Here is a 17,589-nt window from a genome sequence, read left to right on the forward strand (position 1 = left end):
TGAACAATATGATTACTTTTTGAAAATGAGGATAATATTAAACTTCTTGAGTGTTTGTTTTTTAGAACTCTGGTTATTCCTATCTGTGCCACTATTTGTGCTACGTCATTATGAAGGTCAGCACAAGAGATACCAAGGTCCTTAGCTGGATCCCCACATAGCACACAATTCCAAGACCAGTGATTAGCAATCTCAAAGATGTATGTACACTCTATGTCCTAAAAGAGATCTGGCAAAATTATTTACATAGACCCAAATCGATCTTTATATTGCCGAAGATGAAAATCACGAAATCAAGGCATATGGTTTAATAATATCTACTGAAACATTAAACAAAACAAAACAAAACTACGCTTAAGTATTTGTGACTTCAGTCAACAAAGATTTCAAACACCAAAGTGCAAAAGAGAACTGGGTACACTATATTTACCGAGAAAGACTACAAGAAACAGGCATGTCTCCACTCCAGTCAATTGGTCCATTTTCTGCTTTCTGTACTCCAGATATTGCACCAGAAGGCTTTCCAGTAATTATTTTATACCTTGGGGGGAATAAAAGCAGATTAAAATAAGTAGTTTGTTACTGCATAGCCTATCAATGGGCTTTGCAAAAATATTTCCTCAGTTGCACCTACAATTATCTACTAGACGAAACTTTGTGATTGATGTTCACAGGATCCATAAAACAATCAAAATACTTTGAATCTGACTGACTGAAGTAGAATAGTGGCTGTACGATTACTTTACTTATGCCATAATTAATTTTCATTTGGGTTCTCACAGTGCCATAAAACAGCATCTTGATGTTCACAACAAAAATATTAATTTTTCCATCTGAAAAAATTGAGCAAACACAAAAAAAGTTATGTTACAGAATATCTCTAGACCATAAAAAAAAGCATCTAATCCCTCTTACCCAGATTATCCAAAGGCACAGTCAACTGGACCATGAAATTACTGGAGAATGAACAATAGCTTTCTTTAAAAAAAAGATAAAACTACACATAGCACAGTAACAGAAAATTTTTGCATATCGAAAACATATATACACATATAGGAATAGATGTGTGTACCAAAATTAAAAGTCAAAACTTAATCTGCTTCTTGAGGAAGGTGACAAAAATAAAGATGACTTAAAGAAAGAGATGGATGGGGAAGCTAGAGAATACTAATAATGATAGAGGCAAGGCAGCCTTTCAGGTGTCAGCACTTTCCAAAACAAAACCTTAAAGTAGGAGAGGAAAACAAGGTTCATGCCTTCCAGATGAAAATGTAAATCATAACACAGCAGAATCTTACATAAATTTATAAATATTATTTCTGGCATAATTTTTTTGGTTTGTTTAATGTCTACATAAATGTGCCCTGAGCAAATTAATATATTCTTTAAAACAGCAGAAGAAACCAGTACAACTGATTTGGACCACTTGCTGCTTCTTCAGTAGAGGCAGCCAGGACTTCTGCCTTAAGAGATTTTTCAGAGAAGAAGGAAATTAATGTGAAAAATAAGTTGCATTCATGTGAGAACCATGTGACTGTGGAGAAATAAGCAGAGATATGTGAGATTAATGCAAGAAAAGAGAAGTGAATAGAATGAATGACAGAATTCTTAATCAAGGTAACGCTTATAAATTCTTGAAAAAACTGAACTAATTTTGTTAAGATCCATATACAAATACATTTAGTAACATGTAAATGAGATGCTGAGGGATCATCATGGCTATAATGTGAGATGAATACATCACTCAATAGTAAAGTAAAACAGTCATTATTACTTCTTTAAGCACTTCTGAACATTCATTAGCATCAGTATTCATAAACAGTTGAGTTTCTGTGCAAATAAAGAAAAAAATTCTTCTAATGGTATTATCTGCCCACATGGTGGTCAGATAAAATCATCAGGTATTCCTAGTTGCTTATAAGTCATGTTTCCTTTATTTAGGGAGCATCACACTTTTATTTAATCCATTTTTAGGGCAGCAAGACATACTGATACTGCTTTAAAACACCTATGACAATAAAAACATGATTAACTGTTGGACACACTTTATGTTTCATGAGGAAAAACAGAAATTGACTCTTAGCCTTCATTAATGAGGAGATTTTATAAAAACGACACTGCTGTAAAGCAGTCTCAAGATGATGCTATACCAAAATCATCAGTACAGTAATGGATAACTTCTTCCCATGAATTTGTACACTGTCCTTGCTGGAAAACATTTAGATATCCAGGTTTTAGCAAAAGTCATCGTTACCAGTTGAACTGGTTTACTTCCGCAAACAAACAAAACAGAAAATATGCTTCTACTAATTTTCTGAGATGAGATTAGATAAAAGATTGTATTTTTACAGTTGTGATTATTACTTTATCATGTTTGCTTATAAAGGGCAGGGTCAAACATATATATAAAGTTCTGAGAGAAATGTTAAGATCTAAAAGAATGGTTGAACATGTTAGGCTGTCAAGTGAGTTACTTCACTAAACCAAACAATCATAACCTCATAAGTTTTATGTGTACATAGGTTGGCTGTTTCTCATAAGGCAAGGTCATTCACTAATTTCTTTTAAAATAAAAAGTGTGGCCAATGTATGGATGAATTTTATAATAGATTTCACATCTAAAAATCCATCCCTCTTTTCTTCCATTATTTGGTTTACAGTAGTGACTCTGTACACAGTAATTATTTCCTAATAATTATGTCAGTACATAAATGTATAATGTACTAGTAATATGCATTCAGGCTTTGGACTGAAACTGCAACACGAAAAAAATGTAATATTACATTAAACGTTATTTTTGAAATGGTTAAAGAAATCAGGTCAGCTCAGGGTAAGAACCGTATTTCTTTTTTTTTTTTTTTGCGGTACGCAGACCCCTCACTGCTGCGGCCCCTCCCGCCACGGAGCACAGGCTCCGGACGCGCAGGCCCAGCAGCCATGGCCCACGGGCCCAGCCACTCCGCGGGCATGTGGGATCTTCCCGGACCGGGGCACGAACCCACGTCCCCCTCATCGGCAGGTGGACTCCCAACCACTGCGCCACCAGGGAAGTCCCTGTATTTCTTTTTGATCCGCTAATGGTTCTAGTACTCCACAGAAGTTCTATTTTTTTTTTTTTTTTTTGGTTACATGGAGGAAAAAGCCTGATAAGGACACAGAAAACTAAATATACAGTGCATTGAAATAAACTCCAGAAAGCAGTGTATTTTTAATACGAATCAAAGACTGGATGCCATTTATGCTTTGTACATAAGATAGTTAAACATGGTATGAAACGGTATGCCTATACACTTTGATAAGGCTGCATTCTTATTAAAAAACCAAATAGCTTAAAATATCAGAAATGATGGCTAGATCAATTTTCAGTAGCGTACCCCTCTAACATGATGAAACAAAATAAGATAGAGATACATTTAAAAAATTATTTATAATTTTAGATGGAGAAACCACTTACATCACTTCCTTATTCCTACGTGGCCCTTCAAATGGTCTAAATGGCAGTGATCCAGTAGCTGCATGGTAAAATGTTACCCCAATGCTCCAAAGATCAACAGTCGCTCCATATTTCTTCTGATGATCTTTTCTCAGCACTGCTCTCTCATACATATCAGGATGCTTTAAAAAGAAAAAAAAAGCTACTAACTTGTGTTCTATAATACATTACACAAAAATGGGTATTCAATGATGCTTGGAAATTCTATTATATTTTCCTAATTATTTCACTTTCCCAATCTGAAGAGGCTATTTCACATCCTGCCCGTTCTCCTCAAACCTCCAACACCGTCTCCTTCGACCCTCAATTTTCATGACCTCACTTCATAATTCAATGAAGAAATGGAAGAAATCAGAGATCAACTCTCCCTTATGTCTGTTTCCAAATACCAACCTACCTGAATCTGTGTCCAGAGCTAAGCCTACTTTCCAGTTATAATGGAACTGCTCCTATCAAAGGCTAACTTTTCCATCTGTATTATGGGGCCCATCATATCATCTCACCAATTCTAGAAATCAATTCCTGTAACTACCACTTTTATTTTATGCATCAATTTCCCTTCGTATGGATCATTCCTTTCAGCTTACACACATGCTTTAATAGCTCCCATTAAAAAAAAAAAACCTAAATAGACCCTACATCCCCTTGTAGCTATCACCCAAATCTCTGCTTCCCTCCATAGCAAAACTCAAAATAGCTGTCCACACTTACAACTGCCTTATTTCCTCATCTCCCATTCAAGCCAATGGCATTAAATATTACCTATATCCTTTAACTCCCCAAACTATCTCTTGTCCTGGGCTCTGGATTCATATATCCTACTGTTTTCTTGAATGTCTAAAAGGTAGCTTAAATTTAAGGTATCCAAAATAGATCCTTGGTCTTCCGACTCAAACCTGTTTCCTTCTAATCTTTATCCTTTAAGTAAATGGTACCATCATCTACCCAGTCGCTCATACCCAAAACATATCAGGCAGCCTTGACTCCTCTCCCTCATCTCTCACATGCAATCCAGCTGAGCAAGTCATATAGGCTCTGAGATGAAAATTTAATTTTCTAGAATTAATTCAGAGGACTAGCCTGACTAGGTACACTGGGGGATACAGCAACTGAGACAAGTAGCTGGTCTGATGTTAAACACACGTCCTTAAGCACAGAATACACTATGATACAGTTGTGGAGAACAGGTGGAACTTAGAGGGCATGGCTTAGGAGCTTACAGATCCAGACAGAGACTGTGATGGACATTAAGCTCTGCAGAGGACAACCAGTGGTCATACATGCTTAGCCTCGTGACATTTGTCTTTATGTTAGTTATGCGCTGGAACTTAAAAGATTTTTCGAAGATAAAGCTACAAGAGTGTACTCTCGATCAAAGTAGAGTCATCTCCCAAATGATGCCAAACGAAAACAATGCCTTACGACATTGTGGTATTTGGCAGTGACCCAAGGGACTGGGAACCCATGCAGATAACAGTGCTGGGAAGGTGTTTCTAAATGATGCAGTTTATGAATCTGACTCTCAAAGGGTCACAAGCCCTGGATTATTATTTTTTGGGGGGATGGGTGGCCTCTTTTGGGAAATACATTTTAATGAGAAATCAGAAGAGGTGATAAGCATGAGGAGCTTAAGTGAGTGTCCCAACATGCCTACCAGACACACGGGGGCTGAGTGGTCTTGCTGGTTCTGTGGCAGAGCACCTAAAGCAACTACTGGCCAAAGAAGCGCTGGCCAGACCTTTGACCCAGCAGCCAGTACTTAGTGTATCAAGGTGCTGTGAAGAGGCCAAGAGTACCTGGACATGCCTGATATCTTCTGGAACATGAGGCCGCCAACCTGGGAAGAGGAGATACAGCGATTCTAGAAGGAGACAAAGGGGGATCTCCTCAAACGGTGCAATAATACACTGCCTAATTGGTACAGCTGGAAGGCCTTCCCTGGGCAGTGACGGACTGATTGTGGCCTGACACAGGCTGGTCTGACGTATCTATGCCCAGTGGCTCTCTCGCAAATGTGCTACTTGTACTTGTGTAGGGACCAGTATTACTGGGCCTGGGTGTCTGCATCTGAGATAGGAGCATAAGGACAAACCTACTGCAAGTTCTCAGATATTATTAAGATAGCCATCATATTAAAAATGGCAGAAGAAAAAATGCTGGTGTTTCCTTTGGTCTTTAACACACAAAAAGGAGAAGATTCAACATCTGGTCTGGGAATTCCAAAATGAGCAAAGTTTTCATTTAAATACAGAAATATTTCTAGATTGCTGAGCTTCAGGCCATTACGTGTCTCATTTTATAACTGTGGTGTACTGTATTAGAAAACAGGGCTGGGCATAATCTGAAATAGGAAAAATAGATCCGAGTAAAATTTTAGCCAAGAGAACAGCATGGACTTGGAGTAAATTTATTTAATAATTTAAATAATGTTTAAATGTTTCGTTCTTTCCATTTTAAAAGTCTGTTAGAGGCAAAAGCTGACCTGCGGTCCTAGGAGAATATGTGAAAGACTGACAGTTGGTAATAGGGATCAACCTCCTGAACGCTAGTACTGTACTGCTGTTTGGTTTTTTTGGTTATCACAGTAACTGGGAAGGGCTACTGGTATTTAGTGGGCAGAGACCAGAGATGAGAGACATCCTGTCAAATATGAAACAGTTCTGAAAAATAAGCTTCTGACATCTTGCATGACTTTTGAATATCTTGCCGGATATTTGTGCAGGAAAGAATAATGATCTCAGTTTGTTTTATATATAAACAATGTATTTTTGTACATAAAGTAAACAAAGTATTTTTGCAGCTACAGGAATGCAGTACATGTAAATCTACTTTGTTTAGTTAGAAACTTTATCAAGAATTATTCACTGCTTTGGAAAATCATGTCAGTGACAACACAACACCTGTGATATGTGACTCACCAATACAACATACAAGTTATCACTGCACGTGCACTGGAGGTGTTATTACATACAGGTGAAAGCGTCCGATTACTTACGTTTTCTGCCAGTGAAGGTGCTCCTAAACTTTTACATATTAACTATCTATGATTTTATTATATTTTCCTTTATATTATTATTAAGATACTATGCTATTCTTTTAATTAGGTATGCAGGTGATTATATTATCTAAGAATTTCATTTTAAGATACTGAAAAGAACATTGTAAAACATTTATTATAAAAAGGGGGCGATCATACACGGTAAAACCACTAGCCTGTATGCCCTGGCTGCCTTCTGCTTACTTCTCCAATTCCAACTCCTACCACCTGCCTCTTCACTCACTAAACTGCAGCTATTCTGTCATCCTCTCTGTTTCTCAAACATCCAAGGTCATTCTTATTTCTAGGCCTTTGCAGTTGCTTGTAATGCTTTTCCCCCAAATCTCTGCATGGCTTGCTTCTTTTTATCATTTAAGTGTCAGTTCACTTAGGACTGAAAGGAGGCTTCCCCCAGCTATCTTCTTCCTGCTAGTCACTATTTTATTACCTAATATTGTCTTTCCAACACTTTAATTATCTGAATTTATCTTATTTACTTGTCTGTTGTCCTCACTAGATTGTGGGTTCCATAAGAGCAGAAATCATGTACATTTGGTTCATCACAGAAGTCCCAGTTCCTAGAACAGTGCCTGGTACCTAAATAACTGTTGGATGAATGTAATCCATTTTTAGGTATTCTTAATAAAGACTACCAAAATATAATTGATTAATTTGGGGAGATATATTGATAGAACAAGACATCTTAATTCATGCCAGACTTAGTATAATCTGAATAAAGCTATGGGGCCAGGTAGACTTTATTCATGTTATAAGATTACAATGGCAGAATCCAGTTGGAAAAAAAGTCACAGATTCTAAGACTTTTAAAACAAAACCCAGAGCCATGAGCAATTAGTGATAGCTGTATATTATAAACTTCCTGATTACATGTTAAATATACTTATTTTTCAGTGTCTTTTCTTAAGTGTTTCAAATGTTTACTAACTTCACACAAACACACTTACATAATCTGTTTCAACCACAGAGCTTTTCTAGTTTTCTAGCATCTCAAATTAGTTCTTTTAGAGGCATTCAATTTTATGTGTGTTTCTAACAACTATTCTTTTTGTCTTTCAATAACCAACCTCCCTGAAGAGAATCTTCTGCTTCAGAATTATAATGAAGTTTCCTCTACAGGGAAGAGTACTATAACAAGTTTGTAATGTATTAACTGCTCTGTTCCAAATAAGGAAGCCTTTACTAGTTAGATGTTTCTGGAGTGTACAGACAGTTCTTTCTTTTAATATAGATGAATAACATTAGTAAAATTATTTAAGATTATTATAAAACTTGTAAGAATTTTTAACAGAAATAACCCCCTGAGAAACCGATATTTAATACCTCATTACAAACCATATTCATTAGAATAGAAAATTTAATTTTTGCCATAAAAGTTGACATTTCATAGTGAACTGGTTGACCAATTATCCATATTTACAATATATCCAACTTCTTTAAATAAAATTATTAGTGATACGACTTACCAAATATTCTTCTGTGCCATACAGAGAAACAAACTGCTCATCATCTTCTAATTCTCTAGCTGCACCAAAATCTGTGAGTTTGTACACAGACTGTCCGTCTTCCCCTATTACACGCATGATATTTCCTGGCTTAATATCACGGTGAACTATGCCATTTTCTCGGAGATGATTCATTCCACCCACTTCAACAATAAATATAAAACACAGGAAATCATAATGTAGGTATCTATGCATATGTATGCGTGCATCAGACTCACTAATATTAATATTAATATTAATTTATATTCACTCAGTGTAAGTTTTTACATAAGTTGGTCCAAAGTCATTTTAATCAAAGAAGTAACAGATTATACTTATATTTTGTATTCCATGTTTGAGTAATGAGGAGTTTTAGAATGATAAGGACCAATATGGTCTAAGGAAGAGTCCAATCTCTCTTAAACACTATCAAGAAAATGGAACACAACAGTCTTAAGCCTATGACCTCCAGAATTACTTTTGGTTATATACCTGTGGGCCATCTGCTTAAACTTAAGAATGAAGATTCCCAAGAAAGATAATCTTTCACCACAATTATACATTTTTACCTTGGGAAAAAATTCCACAAAAGAGTAAACTGGACTCGATACATAATATAGTAAAAAAAAAAGTAATAGAAGGAGGCAAAGTGTCAGACTTGTTTCCACAAAAATATATTTCTCATATGCTTAGTGCTCTTCTAAAAATGCCATTTTCTTTTCTTTCTTTTTTTTTTAAGGACAAAGGTGGCAAAACTGCTGAAATTAAGCTGTTTGGGCTAACTGACATGCAATGTCACAGAGTGATAGTCTGAAACATTTGTTTGACAGCTGATAGATGAGTGCCCAAGCATGACATATAAAAATAAGTTTAGGGGTATCAACATTCAATTACGAAAGCTCAGAACTACCAGTACACTTAGGAAGGCATCAATCATCTATAACTTCTATTTGATTTTCTAGGCTGTAGCACATATTGCTTCTTTTTCATTTTACCCTCACCTAAGTAGTCTCTACTGCTTCCAGTGTCAAGTTCAAGAATTCCCACTAACCTCATACTTTATCACTGGGCTTTTCCTATTCTTCAAATATTGATTCATTTCCTTCCAAGAAGATATTATTCCCTTTGGTTGCCATATATATTTTTTAATAACAGCTTTGTTGAGATAAAATTTACATATCATAAAACTCATTTTTTAAAGTAGTTAAGAGTCACGGAGTGTACAACCATCACCACCAATTTCAGAACATTTCCATTACGCCAAAAAGAACCCCACGTCTATTAGCAGTCACTCCTCGACTCCACCCTCCCCTCAAGGCCCTGACCACCATTACTCTGCTTTCTGTCTCTATGGATCTGCCTATTCCGGACATTTCACGTAAATGGAATCATACAAATATTGTGGCCTTTTGTGTCTGGCATTTTTCAAGTTATATCCATATTATAGCATGTATCACTACTTCACTCTTGTAATGAACAAATAATATTCCATTGTATGGATATACCACATTTTGTTTACCTATTCATCAGTTGATGGATACTGGGCTACTTCCTTTTTTTGGTTGTTGTTATACATACTGGTGTACAAGTTTTTGTGTGGATTTTAAATTCTTTTAGATAAATACCTACTAGCGGAATTGCTAAGTCATATGGTAATTCTGTTTATTAACCTTTTGAGGAACTGTCAGACTGTTGTCCAAAGAGGCTGCACATTTTTACACCACCACCAACGGTATATGAGGGGTTCAATTTCTCCACAGCCTCGCCAACACTTGGTTCTGTTTTGTCTTCTTGATTTTAGCCATCCTAGTGGGTGTGTAGTGGCAGCTCTTAATTGTTTTGACTGGTATTTCTCTAACGACTAATGACCTTTCTATATACTTGCTGGCCATTTGTATATCTTGTTTGGAGAAATGTCTATCAAATCCTTTGCCCATTTTTAAACTGGGTTGTCTTTTTATTGTTTTGTTGGGATAAAAATTCCTCATCAGACGTACGGTTTGCAAATATTTTCTCTCATTTTATGGGTTGTCTTTTTACTTGATGTTGTCCTTTGAAACACAAAAGTTTTTAATGTTGATTAAACTTATCTTTTTTCTTTTTGTACTTGCGCTTTTGGTGTCATATCTAAGAAAGCACTCCATAAAGGTCTTTGGCTTTGAATGTAAGAAATTTATTTTAAAAAATTCTTATGTCATTAAGTTATATATACACATATATAATCATATAAATAAACAAACATACCCACATCTCGCAAAACAATTAAAAATTCAGACTCTGGTAGTCCATAGGCATTACATGGTTCTTCTAAAACAGTGTATAAACTTCCACATGGACAAAATTCCATAATAAGTACTTTATGTCTCGTTGTTACCTGAAAAAAAAAAAATCACTGATTGGGGCTCAATATAAAAAATAAATTTTTATTATATGCCAATACTTACCTGATTTCATTTAAAAGTTGGATTTACTACAATAATGAAGGCACTTTCAATTGCTTTTTACCTGGGGTTTGTTAAATATTTGTTGACTGTACAGATGAGAATTAACATCTTCTAAATTCGTATTAAAATTGGATTTGTCAGGCTTCCCTGGTGGTGCAGTGGTTAAGAATCTGCCAATGCAGGGGACACGGGTTCGAGCCCTGGTCCGGGAAGATCCCACATGCCACAGAGCAACTAAGACCGTGCACCACAACTACTGAGCCTGTGCTCTACAGCCCACAAGCCACAACTACTGAGGCTGCATGCCACAACTACTGAAGCCCGTGCTCCTACAGCCTGTGCTCTGCAACAAGAAAAGCCACCGCAATGAGAAGCCCACGCACCGCAACACAAGGTAGCCCCTGATCGCCGCAACTAGAGAAAGCCCGCACACAGCAACAAAGACCCAACGCAGCCAAAAATAAATAAATTAAAAAAAAAAAAACTGGGTTTGTCTTTGAAGACAAACCACAGCAAGTCTAATTAGAAAATCACTGCTACAATGTTATAATGATTCTTTCAAAATTATGTTTAATTTCTAATACATAACGTACATTTATTTAGGATATTTGTTCTTCTAACAAATCTCTTAAACTTGAAATTCTTCCTGTGACAAGCACTTTTACTTCAAAGAATGGAGTTCTAGACCTTTTTTTGGCCACGCCTTGAAGCCTGCAGGATCTTAGTTCCCCAACCAGAGATCGAACCCGTGCCCCCTACAGTGGAAGCGTGAAGCCCTAACCACTGCACTGCCAAGGAGTTCCCAGAGTTCTAGCCTTAAAAATAAATAGGTGGCAGAATAGTTGAGTCGTCCTCTTGCAGCAAAGTTCTAGTCTGCTCATATGAATCTGAGCTGCTGATTTGTTTTAAACCTTAATTTTAATGTACCACTGAATATAAGATACATCATCAATTTAATAACAGCTTTATAAAGAAAAAGAAGTATTACCAAATTACAAATACACATTAATTATAAGATACATGCTCATTTCAGAAACTCAAAAATATGAATGAGACTTAAATCCAGTATTCATCTCCAACTTTCAATTCTTCCTTCCTTTTATAATTCTTTCTACATATCCCCAATATATACCCGTAAAATATTTTAAATTTCTCTACGATTGAGTAGTATAAAAGAAATATTTTTTTAAAAAACTGTTGTTTTGAAAAAATGAAATAACTGAATGCTGATGAATTGTAAATTTGAGAAATACCCATAATCCCATCACCCAGAGATAATTATGTTAATATTTTGGTATGTTTCCTCTCAGTCTTTTTTCTATGCATCAAATCATATTACAGACACATTAACACTTTGTATACCATACTGTATATATCAAGATCACACTGCAGGGCTTCCCTGGTGGTGCAGTGGTTGAGAATCTGCCTGCTAATGCAGGGGACACGGGTTCGAGCCCTGGTCTGGGAAGATCCCACCTGCCGCGGAGCAACTGGGCCCGTGGGCCACAACTACTGAGCCTGCGCATCTGGAGCCTGTGCTCCGCAACAAGAGAGGCCCCAATAGTGAGAGGCCTGCACACCGCGATGAAGAGTGGCCCCTGCTTGCCACAACTAGAGAAAGCCCTTGCACAGAAACACAGACCCAACACAGCCCAAGATAAATAAATTAATTTAAAAAATTAAAAAAAGAAAAAGATCACACTGCATATATATTTTTAATACTGATTTTCTCACAGAACATTATACACAAGCATGCTCCCAGGTGATTGAAATTTGTTAAATATCTCTCTTTATTACTGCTTAACTACTGTGTAGTAAAGAATTAATTTTAGCCAGAGAGGTCCGGTCATTGCCCTTGGCTACTGGGAGGTGATTTGCTAGGCTTCTAGAATGTCCTATCTGCTAGAAGTGTCTTTGTCTGTGGGTTTTGGCCATGTGACAGTCTAACAATGTGATTTATGATGGGGATTTTGGACATGCACATCCGTTCCAACTTCCAGAGGAAATGGAGGCTAAAAGTATCATCAGAACCTATGGGAAGGGCTGACTACAGGTCAGCCATGCAGGCAGTATGTGATTGAGCCCCAATAAAAACTTTGCACACCAAAGGCTCAGGTGAGCTTCCAGGGTTGGCAATACTCTGTGTGTACTGCCATACATCAATGTCAAGAGGATAATGTATCCCTGAGGATAAGGAAGATTCATGTTTAGAACCCTCCTATATTCTGCCCTATGGCCCTATGGATCTCTTCCTTTGGCTAGTTCTGATTTATATCTTTTTGCTATACTAAAATATAAATTATAATGTAAGTACAGTTGACCCTTGAACAAAGCAGGGGTTGGGGCGCTGACCCTCTGCACAGTCGAAAATCTACACATAACTTTACTGTATCTGTGGTTCCGTACCTACAGATTCAATCAACCTTGGATTGTGTAGTACTGTAGTACAGATTTAGTGGAAAAAACGCCCATTTTTAAGTGGACCCAGGCAGCTCAAACCTGTGCTGTTCAAGAATCAACTGTACAGTGCTTACCTGAGTTCTGTGAGTCATTCAACATTCTAGCAAATTATCAAATCTGAGGGCAGTCGTGGGAAGCCCCGACTGGGTAGCCAGTTGGTCTTAAGGGAAGATAGCCCTGGTGACTCCTGAACCTGCAGCTCGTGTCTCAATGTGCAGTCTGGTGGGGACTTCTCTATCTACCTGCATGGTTTGCCAAACTCCTCTGCAGCTTGCATCAGAAGTTTTGAACAGACTTGGCAGTCTGGAGGGCTATGCTCTTAACCTCGAGTGTAGCTAACACTGGGTGACTAGCCAAACATTCTAACTTATTTACCCATTCTTTATTATAAAGAGGGCAGCAACGAACATTTTTGTGCATAAAATTATAATTTACACTTCTGATTACTTCCTAAGAAGTAATCACTAAAAATGAAATCAGTGGGGCTTCCCTGGTGACGCAGTGGTTGAGAGTCCGCCTGCTGATGCAGGGGACACGGGTTCGTGCCCCGGTCCGGGAAGATCCCACATGCCGCGGAGTGGCTGGGCCCGTGAGCCATGGCCGCTGAGCCTGCGCGTCCGGAGCCTGTGCTCCGCAACGGGAGAGGCCACAGCAGTGAGAGGCCCGCGTACCGCAAAAAAAAAAAAAAAAGAAATCACTGGTATGAGGAGTATAAGCTGCCAAACTGTTTTTCAAAAGGTGTAATTTTATCGATTACCCACGCTAACAGAATTTATATTTTTCTAATGACATTTTTATTTTCACTGTTTCCCACTAAAATCAATTCTGTCTTTTACAACTGGACTTCATATATCACTCTCTGGATTCCAAGGATTTTTATTCTTTATAAAGCCTTCTTTTTACTGTTTGACTTTCTTCTTGATCCTTATATAATTATTTCAATTTAACTTTAGCTTTTGTTTTTAGTAATAATACCAGTAACCATGTTCTATAGTCTTTTATTTCTTATACTACTTTTTCTGATTCCATGAGACTTCATTTCCATTGTTATAGCTATTCAAGAATCTTTGAGAATAAATATTTGGTGGTAAAAAAAAAAAAAAAAAAAAATATTTGGTGGTGTAAGCCCTAATTTTCACCATTAAAAAGCCCACTGTTTATAGGACAATTTTTATATTAGATTATTTCTCCTGAATCGTAATAACTACAATAAACATGACACCGTTAATTAAAGCTTGACTACTTACCTCCTCTTCAATAGCAAATAATTTGACAATATTTTTGTGATTGAGTTTTTTTAACACTTCAAATTCTCTCATTTGAACATCCACTGGACGAAGAAAGCTTATGTTATTAAATACTTTGATAGCAAATAAGTCACCAGTTTTCTAAGAAAAAGAGAGAAAGGTTTTATTTATTTATAATATTATAAAGAAGATACAAAAGGTAGCATTAGCACTAGATACGGCAATTTATCTTTTTTATAGAACACCCTGAATATTTTTAAGCATTAGGCAATTTGTACTAGGACTCCTGACCTTTTTATTTTAAGCTGAAATAAATCAATCAACTGTTCAGTATTTCTTTCAAATTGAATGCTCTGGAATGTAGAAAAGGCTATTTTTTTTCATATTATAAATAAAGCTTCCTCTCTCTATGTATATTTATATATATATAAATAAAGCTTCCTTTATTTATATATTTCATATCATAAAGCTTCCTTATGATACACGTGGCAAAGATAGTCATTTACATATCAGAAGAGCTCTAACAGTACCAAATGTGAATGTGTATTTTGAATAAGAAATAGAAAGTGAAACTCACAAGGGTTTCTCCAGGGCCTAACAATTTTAAACTAATCAATGTAGGAAATGAAACATTAAAAATTATATTCCACATATGCAATTTTTAGTAAGAATCTCAAAGTAAGGCAACTAACTTTAAGATCCCCTAGCTGGGGGCTTCCCTGGTGGCGCAGTGGTTGAGGGTCCGCCTGCCGATGCAGGAGACACGGGTTCGTGCCCCGGTCCGGGAAGATCCCACATGCCGCGGAGCGGCTGGGCCCGTGAGCCATGGCCGCTGAGCCTGCGCGTCCGGAGCCTGTGCTCCGCAACGGGAGAGGCCACAACAGTGAGAGGCCTGCGTACCACAAAAAAAAAAAAAAAAAAAAAAAAGATTCCCTAGCTGGACAGAATGTGTATGTATGTGTTGGGGGGCTGGGATTTGAGAATAAGGTTAAAGCAGACCATCCTCATTGGACTGCACCACTGCTGCCTCGGGTAACCTTCTGCAACTTCACCTAGAGGACTAGGGCAGATTGTTGCTTAGCAGATCATTTCTAAAGGATCAAAGACACTTCCTTTCCTCTACCAAAGCTCCGGCAGCACCCCAACTCTCACTCTCTCATGGCATACTGAAGTAGATTAAACACAGAATTACAATGCAGCCATAGTTGGGAGGGAATCCTAGAGGTACAAAATACATGCTAAATTTCAGGTAAACATTACATTGTCATGGTCTTCATTTAATTAACCTTTCTTTGAGGCTCTCTTCCAGACCCTCCCACCTCTTTCCAACCACTCAGGCCAGATTCTCTGAATTTAACCTTACTTTTCACACAATCCAAGGTTGAACTTGCCTGGAGTTAGTGGAGAGACTATTCGTTTCTCCTATGAGCTCGGGGTTCAAGCATGCCCTGCCTAAAGATGTTTCATGGGTCTCTGTCTTTTAGGACCTCTGTGCTCTTCCTGCTTTGAAGCCCTCTCTACAGCTTCTCACACAGATTCACCACCTACAGCCATCACCCTCTTGCCCTCACCTCAGAATTTCATAATCTTCTTCTTAAAACCATTTAGCTACATCACAGTCTCACTCTTCAAGATCCCTCTTTGGAGACCACCACCTGTGTTATGTGATCACTCCCCACTCTCTCCCCTGCTCCCCCCACACCAAGTACCCATATATTCTTTCCAGAGGAGAAGACCCATTGACTGTTTTCAGACAGTATGAAAATGGAACAACTTAACTAGAGCTCAACTACACTGTTTTCCCATTTGATCAGCCAGGGTAAGGACACTGCCAAATCTATACCACGCAACAGAGAGATTTTTCTTGAGGACACCTGTCTCAAACTTAGTCTGAAATTAGGAGAATCCTAACAGAGGAGCAAGCAGGGAAAAGAACACAATGTTGCAATGTACCCACTATGACCCAGGCCAGTATTTTCCCGCCTTTTGTAGTCTACATCATACCTGTGAGATCACTGGGATATGTGTGGGAATGTCCCATTGTCCCTCTATTCAACTGCACAGTCACCTATCGGTCACTGTCTCTAAGTCAAAGCATGATGAATAATATTTAGAGATGCACGTGTACATATATATACAACGTGCAGGTCAACATGTCCTTCCTACAGCTCTCTCCCCTTTAACTGCACCTCAGTCATCACACACGTATACACCCGTCCACACACAGTAGCAGCTCAAGGCAAATTAATGAAAAAGAGACAGATTAAGTAAGTAATATACTTTGAATAACAAATAGTAAACTTAGGGACCGGGTCACTCTGAGCAGTAACATAAAAGGGTTTAGCTAATATAGTTAAAGATGTTTGAACAGTTATTAAGGGCAAGTAGGATTTGGGGGGTATAGTCCTAAACCCTTGAAATTGATGTCACTGAGAACAAACATGGTTTCTCAAAACACATCCCAGGAAAGACTGCTAGGGACTGAAAACTAAACTGGGTGTTAGCAATATTTTAAGTCAGTTCTTATGCCTCTCAAATCCTTATTTGAAGCTTTCAAACTATATTGGATAAAGAACAGTTTTACTTCCTTTGAAGAAGAACTTCAGGACAGTAGTCTACTCTGTCCTCATTCATTCATTTATTCTTTCAGTCAACAAGCATTTACAGAGTGCCTGCTAAGTGTAGGCACTTACATGAAGGACACTGGATATCTACGTAAGGAAAGAGGATCAGAAAATGTGAGATATTTACTAGTGGCAGGCACTTTATGCCTCCCTCAATTCCTACCACTACTGACTACCTGTCACTCCATCAGTTTCTAATTTACGTTCCTTCCAATACCACCTTGCTACTAAACCCAACACTCTTCGTGGGCAGGTACAGCACATTATCTGTAGCTCAAATCACTAGGTCCATCATAGTGTCTGACACATACCAAGTGATTACTAAAGTCTGTTAAGTTAACCAGGGTCACAGGAACACAGACGGTCAGGTGCGTCTCACTGCTAAACCCAGAGGTGCCACGCCACCCGTTTTCTCTTCTTGGCACAGTGCACAAAACAAAAACAATTTCTAGGACAGGAATGTCCAAGGCTGATCACTATGAATCTGACCAAGGACTGGAACCTGCGGACAATGCTAGAATTGGAGGTGAAAAAAAGCTAAAAACTGTACGACACTACTTCCGATTCACTCTCTAAGAGCCAGAGGAAACAGCATGCATCTATGAATGTTCATCTCATTGCCACAGACAGAACTGACTGGTGGCCTCAAGGTTACAGAAAAATATAAGGAAACTCCTCCTTCCTAAAATGTTTAGAGCTCCTGTGCTGAATTCACAGTGCTGAGAAACTAGTGAATGATTATTTGCATTATAAAAGGATGTTTTTGTTCCATTATTTTTCCA

General features: G+C 37.8%; 1 protein-coding gene across 1 annotated transcript in view; it reads right to left on the reverse strand.

Annotated features, from left to right (window-relative positions):
• Positions 1 to 17,589, reverse strand: part of TBK1 (TANK binding kinase 1) — a 36,369-nt gene that overhangs the window by 17,979 nt on the left and 801 nt on the right. The window contains exons 2-6 of the mRNA XM_065886737.1: positions 14,184 to 14,324; positions 10,277 to 10,406; positions 8,015 to 8,196; positions 3,455 to 3,615; positions 431 to 541 (exon numbers count right to left, since the gene is read on the reverse strand). Coding sequence (XP_065742809.1) covers positions 431 to 541; positions 3,455 to 3,615; positions 8,015 to 8,196; positions 10,277 to 10,406; positions 14,184 to 14,324 — 725 coding nt within the window. The remainder of the gene's footprint in view (positions 1 to 430; positions 542 to 3,454; positions 3,616 to 8,014; positions 8,197 to 10,276; positions 10,407 to 14,183; positions 14,325 to 17,589) is intronic.

This window comes from Phocoena phocoena, chromosome 11 (genome assembly GCF_963924675.1).
Source record: "Phocoena phocoena chromosome 11, mPhoPho1.1, whole genome shotgun sequence".
In the NCBI taxonomy this organism is placed as follows: Eukaryota; Metazoa; Chordata; class Mammalia; order Artiodactyla; family Phocoenidae; genus Phocoena; species Phocoena phocoena.